Source organism: Solea senegalensis, linkage group LG5, assembly GCF_019176455.1.
Source record: "Solea senegalensis isolate Sse05_10M linkage group LG5, IFAPA_SoseM_1, whole genome shotgun sequence".
NCBI classification, from domain to species: Eukaryota; Metazoa; Chordata; class Actinopteri; order Pleuronectiformes; family Soleidae; genus Solea; species Solea senegalensis.
Window position 1 is genome coordinate 8,124,067 of NC_058025.1, and position 12,412 is coordinate 8,136,478.

The 12,412-nt window shown below is 39.9% G+C and overlaps 1 protein-coding gene across 1 annotated transcript in view; it reads right to left on the reverse strand.

The window, feature by feature from the left end:
* The window catches only part of wscd2 (WSC domain containing 2), a 36,640-nt gene that overhangs the window by 11,672 nt on the left and 12,556 nt on the right, over positions 1 to 12,412 (reverse strand). Inside the window, exon 2 of the mRNA XM_044025711.1 lies at positions 679 to 1,568. Coding sequence (XP_043881646.1) covers positions 679 to 1,063 — 385 coding nt within the window. The 5' untranslated portion in view covers positions 1,064 to 1,568. The remainder of the gene's footprint in view (positions 1 to 678; positions 1,569 to 12,412) is intronic.

Below are 12,412 nucleotides of genomic sequence, written 5' to 3' on the forward strand. Positions count from 1 at the left end.
CTTCTCCGAGATGAAATTCATTCTTTTTGTACAAAAGTGTACATTTATTCATTATTATCAGTAGTCTTTCATTTCAGCCATCACTAAAACTGTGAGAAAACATCTGACATGGTTTGAATGTTGAAGCTGCTGTGTGTACATTTTGAATATAAACACGAGTGTCAAAAGCCTATCAGCTCCACATCACTCTCTTTGTGTTTGTGTGTGTGTGTGGTGATGTTTGGATCTCATGTCGCCCGCCAACATTCCTACACTGCACACAGGAAGTGATTTTATTTTATATCAAAACAGACTGAGGTAACAGCAGCATTGTGCTAATAAACATACACACAAACTCTCCCTCGGTCAGGTGTGATATTATTGTTTGACAAAGCTTGTTTTCAAGAATTCAAAATAATTAAAGCTGGAAAATAATTCAGTAGCACATATTCTGACATAATTTTTCTTCAATACAAATGTGAACTTGTGTTAAAACCACAGCTAGTGGACTATCAGTCTTTAACTCTGTGACATTGTATCACATCGATGATCAATATCAACTGATGTGTAACCTTTTTATCACCAAGCCCTACAAATAATCTTAAATAGTTTTTGTCCATATAGATGAAACATCGAAGAAAAACAAGGACGACGTCTAAATAACATTATAATAAAACATGTCGTCTCGGTTTAACTCACCTCTTCCATCGTCCACATCTTTGGCATTGCGTCCTTTAAGTGCACGGTTCCAGTTGCTGGTGTAGTCTCCCCCTCTGACCTCTGTCCCCTGTCCCTCCTGTCCCGTCCTTTTCATCCAGGGAGGACCATACCTCCTGCCAGACCTGTGCGTCTCCTTAAACACCCTGCTCATGCTGCCGAGCACCCGGGTGTCTGAGGTGCGTCTCCCCATCTCTGTGGCTGCCACGGACTCCCGGCTCCCCCTGCCTCCGGGGCCGCTGTCACCGACAAAGCCCGAGTGAAGGAAGACGAGGCTCCCGGCAGTCAGGTAGAGGAGGATGAGGGAGAAGAAGCGAACGGGTTTCCTGCGAAAATAGCGCTGTATCTTCAGCAGAGCCTTGGCCATGCTGGCTCCCCAGCCTCTCAGAGACACTGTCCCCGTGATGAAAACTCATAAAGCAGAGTAATCGACAGCAGCTCTCCCCGTTCCAGCCACCAGCTAAAATAAAGAGTGCCTTAATCCTGACGTACGGAAGTTATCACACAACAACATGACTTTTCTCTCACGTGAAGGATCCCTCATGACGATTCTCTGTGACTGTGTCCACGTTTGAGTCTCACGCCGTCCCCGTTGACTCTTTACCCCGCAGAGCTGGCTCCAGCTACCAGAGCATGAAAGGTGAGTGACTCTGAGGTAAAGGTGATCGCTCAGCACTGCTTTCACTCCGGTGATCAGCCCTCAGAGGCTGCGCGGTGCCAGCACCAGCACCGCTGTGACACTTTCTCCCACGCTGTGCAGGAGCTGTTTTATTTACAGCTAAGCTGAGATCCTTTCACCTTTGTGGCATACGCTATTCACTGAGACGGTCCAAGAGAGAGGGAGCGAGGGGAGGGGGGGCGTGACTCACCATCTGGAGCAAAAACAGAGAGAGAGAGAGAGGGTGAACACCTGAGTAAGCTTTATCACACATGGAAGTGGTGAAACTGCAAGGTTTGCTCCACTCTTTTACTCCACTCCTCTAACTATCTTTGGTACACGTTACTACCAAATAAAATCTCCCAATCTACATGTTCTGTTGTGGTTTTGTTGGTGCACGGAGCTTTCCTGTAAAATTACCCTAATCTATCTGTTCTCTGTCAAACTAACATTCATGAGACACAGGATGATAAGCAATAACTAATAGTAGGATTTAAAGCAAATAAGGACCCAGAGAACACATTTGTTGCTGTTCACCACACAGTGAACACACTCGGAGTTGTGCACTATTATCTGTAATGAATATGGTTAAGCTGAGAAGAGTAAAACAGAAACAACCCTGCAGCATCTGATGAGACTGGGAACTAATGTTGTCTGGGAAAGTGAAGGGAATTAAACACATTATTCATGATGATAATTTATTCGAATGTGTGCGAGAAAAGAGCCCAAAACTCAAATTAAAGCTCTTTGATCAAATCTACGACGCGCGGTCTAATTGAACATCTTACTCTCATCATAACTCAGTCTGGATTTTTTTTCCTGATTTGTTTTGGGAGGAAATGGCTGAATCTCGACTTTCCAAATTGTCAGCAGTCTTCCTCAAAGGAGTCTCTGTTCTGGGACCGTGAGGCTACAATTGGTAGGTAACGCAACACTCTTCAGGGTCAGGGAACTTTCCACAACATTGGAGAGGACACTGGCCCTTGTGGCTTTCTGACTGCCACAGGGCAAATTAAATTGCAGAATACTTGTCACTTGAAACCTCAGACCACCCCCTCAGCTTTCTGCCCCTCTATGTTTCGTTGCATTAGTCTGGGAAGACTCATGGACCCTCAAGGAGAAATGGATCACTTTCTGCTGATGAACCCACAGCATCCGGACACGAAGACAATCCTCGTCCTGTCTGACTTCTCGCTGCTCGGTGACTTCTAAATACCTGCGAGGGGGGTTTTCACTGCCGATGTCTTTGTCTGCATCTCAATGACTCTGTTTTGTCTTCACTCCGGTCAAATAAACACCGACTGCAGTAAATTAAAGTATAAATGAAGGGCACAGACGCTGATAGAAAACAATCTACATCAATGTGACGAGTGAGTTTAATACTTGAGAGATCATACGATTTTTACAAAATAATGATGTAATAATACTGTGCTGGAAATAAACCAGATCTGCCTCAGCACCATAAGTTGCACAGAGTGTTTCTTTTTTTTGTTTCCAAGGTCAAAGGTCAGGGGAGTGGGAACTGTGAGTGCTGTAGACAGTTTGTGTCCAGTTGAATGTGCAAATTTCAGTCAGATTGTCATGTTTATGTTATGTTATGTTTTTTTAAAAGGTTCAGTTTCATCAGACTAACAAAAGAACACATTTCCTTCCAATCTGTCGAGGGAAAAGCAGTTTGTTATTAAGGGGAGTTATCTGTTTATATTTTATATTTTATAAGGATGTGATAATAGTATAGGTATGTGTTAGGGATGGGAGGGATGGGACAATAGCACTTTTTTGTGTCTGATACCGATATCACAAACTCCAGTATGTACTGATATTAGTCTGATACAGTCATTTTTAGACCATTCAAGAAACTATGAAGCAGTTAACAACACATTTGTGCAGAGTCATTTCAAGGACATACTGTAATTCTCCAACTGTGTCACAAATATTGTTCTCCCAAAAAACAAATAAACAGCCCAAACATGACTCAGCTAAAATGCTTTTGCCGATATTTATTTACGTTTATACAGTCTGCATAGTGAATGCGTGCATGTGACATATAAGATTTTTCGGATTGTGTCGGATTGTGTCGGATTCCACATTTTTATCTGTGTGATATCTGAGTTGTTCTCCCGTGTGTGAGTGGGTTTTCTCCGGGTTCTCTGGTTTCCTCCCACAGTCCATAAACATGCAATATGGATATTAGGCAAATTGCACCCTTTTAATTTACTGTGAGAGTGGATGGTTGTCATGTGGAGGATAAAGCGATACAAAATGGATGGATGATTTTGACCAATATTGATTCCCATCCCTTGTAGAAGGTAAGACATTAGATATAGATATATTGTGTGCACAAGTTATGGATCTTGTACACAAAATTCTGTGCATCCATATTAATACTGTGCAAGATTATTAGCTCTGTAGTCAGTTTAGAGCAAACAGCTGATTAGGTTATCCTGGAACAAAGACTGGAAATGTAGAGGGATGGAGGAAACATGTCTTAATTTCCACACAATGCTTTGGTTGTCATGGTCATGGTTGATTGATCCAAAAAAAAATGTCACAATAAGTTCCCGTCACTCTTCATGCAAAGCTGCATTAATCAGCTACTGGTTTATGTGGTTAATATGGTATCGATCTTCTACTTCACCAAATGCTCCTTTAATTAAACATTTGTGTCTGAAATATCAATGAAATTTCAGTGCTGTCATGTTGGTTCCCATGAACAGCCTCAATCCACAGGGATGCATATGAACACAGTCCTTGTATCCTATTTGTTTCTACAGCTGTAGAAGCGATGTTGAACATGGACTCCCTGGCTCAGCATTTCATACCCTTTTTCAATTTGTATTTCAGGGCGACTGGATTCAGTAACAGCCTTCGAGAGATTTAATGATATTTTGGTCACCTACATGGTCACAGGGTCTAAATACAAACATAAAGAGCATCATTTCAACATGCCTTTCACTCCTGATGCACTACAGGGAAACCGTATCCTGTAAATGTTCCCAGTATGATTTAGATCAATGAAAGAGTATTGTTGCCTTTGTGTGTGTGTGTGTGCACAGATCATATAAAGGCAGTATCTAAACAGCAGTGATCTGTTCTGAGAGCATAGTAAACAGCTTTATGACGATGAACAGATGGGGACATAAAGGCACAGCACATACGACACCAACACATTCTACGGATCGCAAATTCAATGTGGCCACGCAGGTTAATTACCGATGTTAATAATTAATGTCCTCCCCGGATAGGAAAATGAAACTGAACTCTACTCAAAGTCAATTTCAAGGTTCAAATGACTGTTAGAGAAAGTGGCTGGACTTGACTTAGTTGCAATCTCATGGTTTCCTTGAGAAGCAGTTTTATTCTCTGCTCACGGGTAGTCATGGAAATATATAAAAGCTAGAGGAGGTCATTTCTGGAGAAATTGCAGTGGGATTGCTGCCTTCTGTCTGAGCTGAAGCCAATCTGGCGTTCTCATTGAAATGATGAATTTAATTTTCTAATTCAATGTCTGAACAGGGCTGGGGCAAGCCTTTATGGGGCCCTAAACTGAACACACAACCTCACATTAAGACCGGCAGAAACAATAGCATCAGTGGCTAAACAGGTGCCAAACAGGGGTACATAAATGATGTAGGGGGTACACACACACACAGACTCATTACATTTTGAAACTACCACTAAACCACTGAAAATGGAATTTGATCAGAATCCACCGATTTCTGGATCATACTGTGTAGAGAACAGCCTGTGCTGGCCAAACACAGGAGGCCACTCATTTTTGTTTGTTTGTTTGTTTGTTAAGTGTGCAGGAGGAGGGGGTACAAGGCTGGAGGTCAAATGCCTAAAGTTTGGGAACCACTGCTTTCAGGGAACTAGAGTGTGAAGATCTAATGCATTGTGTCACTCGTTGTATTTTCTGCTGCTCTCGACCACAACTCCACTGACTTTGGCTTTTAATTACTGCTTGTAACTATCAATTTGCTGGAAATACACTTGTTTTCTTTACGTGTGTATTCACATGTGGTCATTATCCTTTACAGCAATGTCTACTCGTTCAATTTATTTGAATGAGAATTTGTCTTTGAAAAAAGTTGAATATTTCAGAAAGTATAACACTATTATTCCTGTCCTAAATGAAGTTTAACAAGTAACCCCCAAAATACACTTGTTGCGGAACGGTTGCGTTGTGGAAGGTTGGGGTGAATATATATATAGATCAAAAGATCCAGTGTTGACACCACATCGTATTTCACTTAAATACATCATAGACAGAATCCTTGCAAGCCTCGCGTGCTTCTGTTTCTTCTGTTGTTAGCAATACGGCTCCGTTTGTACGCAAGCAGTGTAAACTGGTGGAGCTGTGCAGATCATCCATTCTGCAACCAGTGTATTTTAGGGTCAGAAGCGCTTAAATATAATAGTGTATAATAATATAATAGTATAATATATATAATAGGGAAAAATGTGCAACAAAAGTCACTTAGGAAATCATCAATATGTTATTAATATACAGTATATTTTATGGACAATCAGTTTTAAAGAGAAAAATCTTGTAAAAACAGACCACGTGCAGGAGAAGAGGAGGAAAAACAAAAGACAAGGGACCATGTTCATGGAATAGTTGGGAGTGGACATGAAGCCACTGACTGACCATTAATTCACATTCATGCTGAATGAGTCAGCAAATATTTAATCAGAGGGGATTTAGGGGAGGAAACGTCAAAGGTAATCTTTGTCTGCTTCACGCCTCCACAAGGTTTATTCATAAATATTCTTCATATCTAACATGGGACACATTGAGCAGCAGTGAACAGAGCTGTGCTCAACACCTCTCTGTTCACTGTGGCCTGTTAATTCTATGTTTGAACAAAAGAAGCTACCAAGAAAAAGATGAACGGATAATAAGATGATATAGATAAATAAACGTGTCTTTTTTGATCTGCTAACAAAATATCAACAGGATTTGTAAAGATCTAGAAGCTGGGTATGTAGAGGCAGATAAAATAATCTCTTTTGTTACTTGCTTCTGCTGATGCAGTTTTCACCTCCCCGTCCTTTGATTGCCAAAAACATTTTCATTAGAACGTGGGAGAGGAATTTTAACTGCGAGACCTCTGAATCTCCACAGTGCAAATCTCGCTTACTGTGTTTTCCCAGTGTTAAAAAAAGCACAGGAAAATGGCTGCGATTGCGGGAAAATGTCAGAAACGCTTAGTCCACAGTAAAGACTCTGATCGTCATTACCGTGACGATAAAGGAAAACGCACAATAGTGTGATGGAAACAATAACAGTGGCAGGAAGAAAAGGTTAGAACAGTTTGACTCTTCTCTCTCTGAACACACTAAACTTTTAATCCCATCCTGTAAAACTGCACTGATCTAACTGTTGTGTTAGATGTAGAATGTTTGGCAACAGAAGGGTTAACAGTGTGAGCAGCAGCAGCAGCAGCAGCAGCAGCAGCAGCAGCAGCAGCAGCCCTGACCCTGCACTCACCCTGGGGCCTGTCTTTCCGCTCTCCTGGTGTGTTTGGCCTGCCTGTGCACATTAGCCATGTTTGTCAGATCAAATCAAACTAAAGATCGCATTCCTCCCCCCGGTTAAAACTCTGACTCCGCTGGCATTCAAGTTTACATAAAATGTTCCGTGCCTTCCTACTGTGACAGTCATCCTCGTCAAATGCCTGATGCCTGGTTATTACATCCAGCAGAAAAAGAAAAAAAATCACTACAACCAGGAGGCAGAAATACGTTTGATTCATAGACATGAAACAATAAAATGCATAGAGTCACGTAGAGTCTCATACTCAAACAACCTGAGGACCAAAGAGCATCTAGTCTGGTCAAGAGGGGGCTGGTCTAGAGAAAAAGAATGGGGGGGGAAAAAACTGTTCAGAATTTCAAAGTAAGTGTTTTTTAGAGAATAAATGATGTACATTTTGCAAAAAAACAAAACATTTATGATGTAAATGTTGAATCCCATATATTTTGTATTATCATAATAATAATAATACAACTTTAGTATTATAATCTGTCCATATTCTATCACCTCAGCATATGTAGTGTTTTTACTGGGAAGACAATGTCTGTCATGTTTTCATTAATGATATTAAGTGACAGGTTAAGTTAAGTGTTTGTGTGTCTCCTGGCAACATTCACACATTCGCTCAGCCACTACACAGCACTAGTAGTGATAGTACCATAGAAAATTGTTTGCTCTGCCAACAGAACACAAAGCAAATCAAGTGGAGCGCTTTGCTAAACAAATGCCTGACTTAATGCCTGCATATGTCAGTAACAGCTGCTGCTGTTTCCTTCACCTTGCAGCTCCAAGTTAACTGGAGAATGAAATATATAAAACGGGTAACTTAATGAAGTATTGTAGGAAATAAAAGCAGGTATCAGAGATCACCATGTTTTAATAATGGGGTTCCACACTGGAGCTTTCAGAGTGTAACGGATATAAAAAATTTGCCATCACTCTTAACATAAAAGTTAGAGTGGAGAGGGCTCCTCTGTGCAGACGCCAACTTTTAGGAGAGAGCGAACATTTCCATTAACAACATGATCCTGGATTCCTGTTTTCATGTCAGCCATTTTAATTAACTGTGTCCTTGATCTGCGTGCGTGCCTGCATTAGTGATTGCCTTGATTACAGATTAGCCACTCAAAGAGAAACTCAAACAGCAAAGATGTTTTCAAGAGTCTTTGAACAGTGACAGACTGTGTGCAGCCTCATGAGAACCTTATTACACCAACAGAAATGTATATTTTACTGTACAATAACCGCTCAAGTTCCAGTTGAATATATATAGATCAAACTCTTAATACTATACTGTTTTTCACATATGGCATATTTTAAATGGCATAGAATATAGAACAATCATGAATAGAATCCAGCCTTTGTGATTTGCTTATTGCATCATTTCAAAGTGCTAAAAAACAGTTTTTCCTTTACTCCAGTTTATTTTATATGAAGCACTTATCACATGCGTCCACGCCTGTGGCACTTTACAGACCTTGTGATGGAGTTTCTAAAAACAGTTTCCCGTGATGCACGTCACTGTTAATGGTATTCTGTATTTATCAGTATGTTATCTGTCACCCTCTCATACATACCATGATAATAGTAAACAAATATGTGCTACAGACAGGTGATAAAGAAGACAATTTAGTGCCTCTGCTTAACCCCCAGTGACCTACTCAGAGGTTAAAGAAACAACTTTCACCCCATATTTGTCACAGATGACTTATCTAAAGATATAATAAAATACCTTTTACGACTGAACGGCTTGTTTGCACATTTGAAAATGCAATGTGTTTCATTGTAGATTCATTAGGTCCATGTAGGCTAGAACACAATAGAGAGCAGCAGAGGATTTTGGTATCATTTGCCTGTAAAAAGTGTCAGACCATCAAAGATGTCAGCACTGCACTCTAACACTGTCAAAATAATAATTCCTTCAGCCACTCGTGAGCAAACTATATGAGTGTAGGATGGGACAAAAGTGAGAATGAAGAGAACTGACACTACAGGAATCCTACATATCTGTGTAATACATGTAATATGTGATAAAGAAATACAGAGAAAAGGTCACACATGAACTGCATTCTATGTAAACATGCAGAGTAGTTAGGTCGGACTTAAAATCAGCTATTTCATCACTCTCAGTCCATAGATTTGTACGTCCTGACTAAACTCTCCCACGGAAGAGGATTAGGGGCGCATGTCAATATTTTGGAAACAAAATTTTAAAAATAATCTCAGAATTCAGGTTGTTTACGGTAATCCTTTACCGTACTCTACATGCATTTATTATTGATTGATCGATTAAAATATTTTCTTAGGTTTTGCTCAATTATGGGAAAAATAATTATCACAATTATTTGGGTAAAAAATGTAACTGATGATTATTTGAAACGATTACTCATTGACTTAAAAAAAAGTAAAACTTTGACTTTAAACATGAAATTGTAAATAAATATAAAATACATATAAAACCTTTTGCATTGTATATTATACATATCTTTTCTCACGCTGTGTGTTTAACAAAGCATTCCACTGAATGTGTGGGTTCTATTTTTGCAGGATCATGAGCAGGACAGGAAGTCAAGCAAAATTACCACATATTTCAGAATAAAAGCCCCCATTTTGTAATAATTGTTCTGTTTCGATTATTTTGTTTTTGGAATCGTTTGAGGCCATACTCGTAACTGAAACACAAGTTTAGATTAACTGCACAGCCCAAGTTTTTCTGAGTTTTTTTATGAAAATAACAAACACATTGAACAAATAAGTTAAACAAAGGCACAGTAATGAATACAATCTTATGATATTGGTTGTTCCACACAAGCAGGTTATATATTATCATAGATAAATCAGTGTCAGTGTACATTGGTTAATAAGTGATTATATTCAGACACTGTAACCACATACTGGAGTTTTTATCCAAACAAAAATGTTTCACTGTAAACGTGACTTGGAAAGGTTGTTGCTGTTTAGTTGTAAATGAATGTTATGTCTTGCAGTCCTTTTGTTGTTGGTGTGGTCAGGAAACAACTGTTGTTACACCCTCCCAAAGATTACAAATGCCAGCCAGTTTGACATTGGAGAGGACGACCAGTCCAATCACAGCATGAGTTTTCAACACAAGCCATGAAGCTTAAAAAATTAAGTCCAGGACGGCAAAGAAAAGCTCATTGTAATCCTGATAATACTCCACAGTCCATTAAGCCCAATGGTGACCTTAACTCTGAAAGAGAAGAGGGAAATTAACGGGGACTAAAAAAAAATAAGAATTATGTAATCCTCTTCTTTTAATGGTGGGTGCACAGTGTTAAGTAAAGCTGCAGCATTTTAATGGACAGTTCCACCAGTGCACATGATACACAACTGAAACGATCAAAGAGAAAATAGTGGCGAAGGAAAAAACGTCTATTGTGACTGCAATTAGGTAAAAAGACAAAAGCTGCACAATTTATAAGCACAAAATCTACAACGATCGTAAACCTGGAGGATTGTGAGTGAAAATGACACAAGAGCAAATTACAAAAAACTCCTGACACTAATGTTGCATTACAAACATCCCAGATTCCTGTTGTTTCGACTTTCAGACTCACTTCCACTTCCATGTCCCAGTTGGCCACATATGGACATTTGAAAAAACGATCACTTTAATCATTTCTCTCTCTCTCTCTCTCTAACGACTTCATAACAGAAGCTATTATTCTACAGCAGGGAGCTTCTGTCCTCATTCAGGGCCATACGATATATCTGCAGTACAGGTTGTTTTGTTTTGTGTTTTTTTCTTTAGAGGAAAAGCAACATTTCTCCTTTTCCTCTCCCACCTCCACTAAGCGCACATGATCTCTGTTTTAATAAAAAGCAAATTCTTCTTACAGCTCAGATCTCCTGCAAACCTCAGTCCTCTCGACTGGAATAGACATAGGTGACGGCCGCAGAGGCTTTCAGACATCATTAAGTTAACTAACACAACTCAACCACAGGAATCTGAGAAATACAGTTATTTATTAACTTAGAAAAAGGCACTTTCTTTCCATCCTGGATGGTGAAAAAAAACATTAGGTCAGAACTGAGTGCATGACTCTATCGTACAGTTCACTTATATTTAGAAGCTACTATTAAACTATAAACTATAAACTATTGGAGATATTTAAATAAATCAGATAGATAAAATCAGACCTGACCATACGTACGTATGTCGGAATCGTCTTCCAGTTGCAAAATTGGACTATACCAGCTGTCAATCACACTAGTGTCCACTCATATGTGCTTTGGGAAGATAATTTACAAAATTGACATCATATGCTGTTGAAGATGAGCGATTGAGATCATTAACCCTCTTATGACTATCATGATAATGAGGCTGCCTGGAAATATTTTGATTTTATGGCTGTAGAATTGTCAAAAAATGTTCTATGAGTGAGTACTCCTGTCCCTGTTTTTCCCAAGATAACTTTCACTTCCGCAAAGCTCTATTTCTCTGCTTCCCTGTATCCATCCGCCCATCTTCTTCCACTTTATCATCCACATGAGGGTCGCGGGGGGTGCGGTAGGAGTCGAGGAGTTACGGTAATGAGAAGTACACATGCCAAATGGTAACAGAAGGGTTAACTCCTCAGGAAAGAGGTTTGGTGAGGTTATAAATCATAGACATCCATTCAAACTACGTTATCAAAACTTAATATACTTCATTTTCAAAGTGTGAGGTCATTTTAACAATTATTTTACTGTAACCGGCATTCGTATGCTATCATTTTTAACACCAAAACAGTATCTATATTTACACTGAATAGAGTGCTGTCATAACCATAAACCATAATAGTCCGTGCTGTTTTGGGACGGGCAAACTATTTCACAGACTCATTATCACTCTGCTTCTTATGCATGAAGAGCTCTTTTATGGGGGGACGAGCACAGCTAAGACAGAGGAGACACAGATCATCTGCAGGACACGCTGCTGTGTCTCCTGAGGACGCACTCTGCTCAAGTGTCCTCAAGCGATTTGTTTTGCATCTCACCCTGACCACTGTTTAAGGTCAGACAGCAGCATTTTGTATTGAATACATACTATTCTAATGATTTGTGTGTCTGTGAGAAAGGAAGCAGCAGACGAGACAAACCTCTTCCTCTTAAAAAACAAACCACGGTGTGGTTTGAGAGGCGCTGATGCTGCCGACACCCGCCGCCATATCTTCATTCATCGCGCTCAGTTACTGACTGACAACCAGTGTCACATGAACAACAATTGTCTCAGTCTACACTATAATCTTAACAATCTGCAGCAACAAAAGCTGGGAGAGAAATGATGAGATAAGAAAAGGCGACTAATAAATAAATAAATATGCTGTGTGGAGAGACGGGGTGAGTGTGGTCACAGCACCACACGCTGCGATCACTTCAGACGAGACGAGATCCTGCAACTGCCAGCTGCTGCCACAGCGTGAGCCGCTCAGCACAAGATATTTAGTAAAACACTCGAGACTTGTGTGTTTTCTAGGGGAGGAAAGGAACTAAACAAAGATTGTCTTCATTTCATT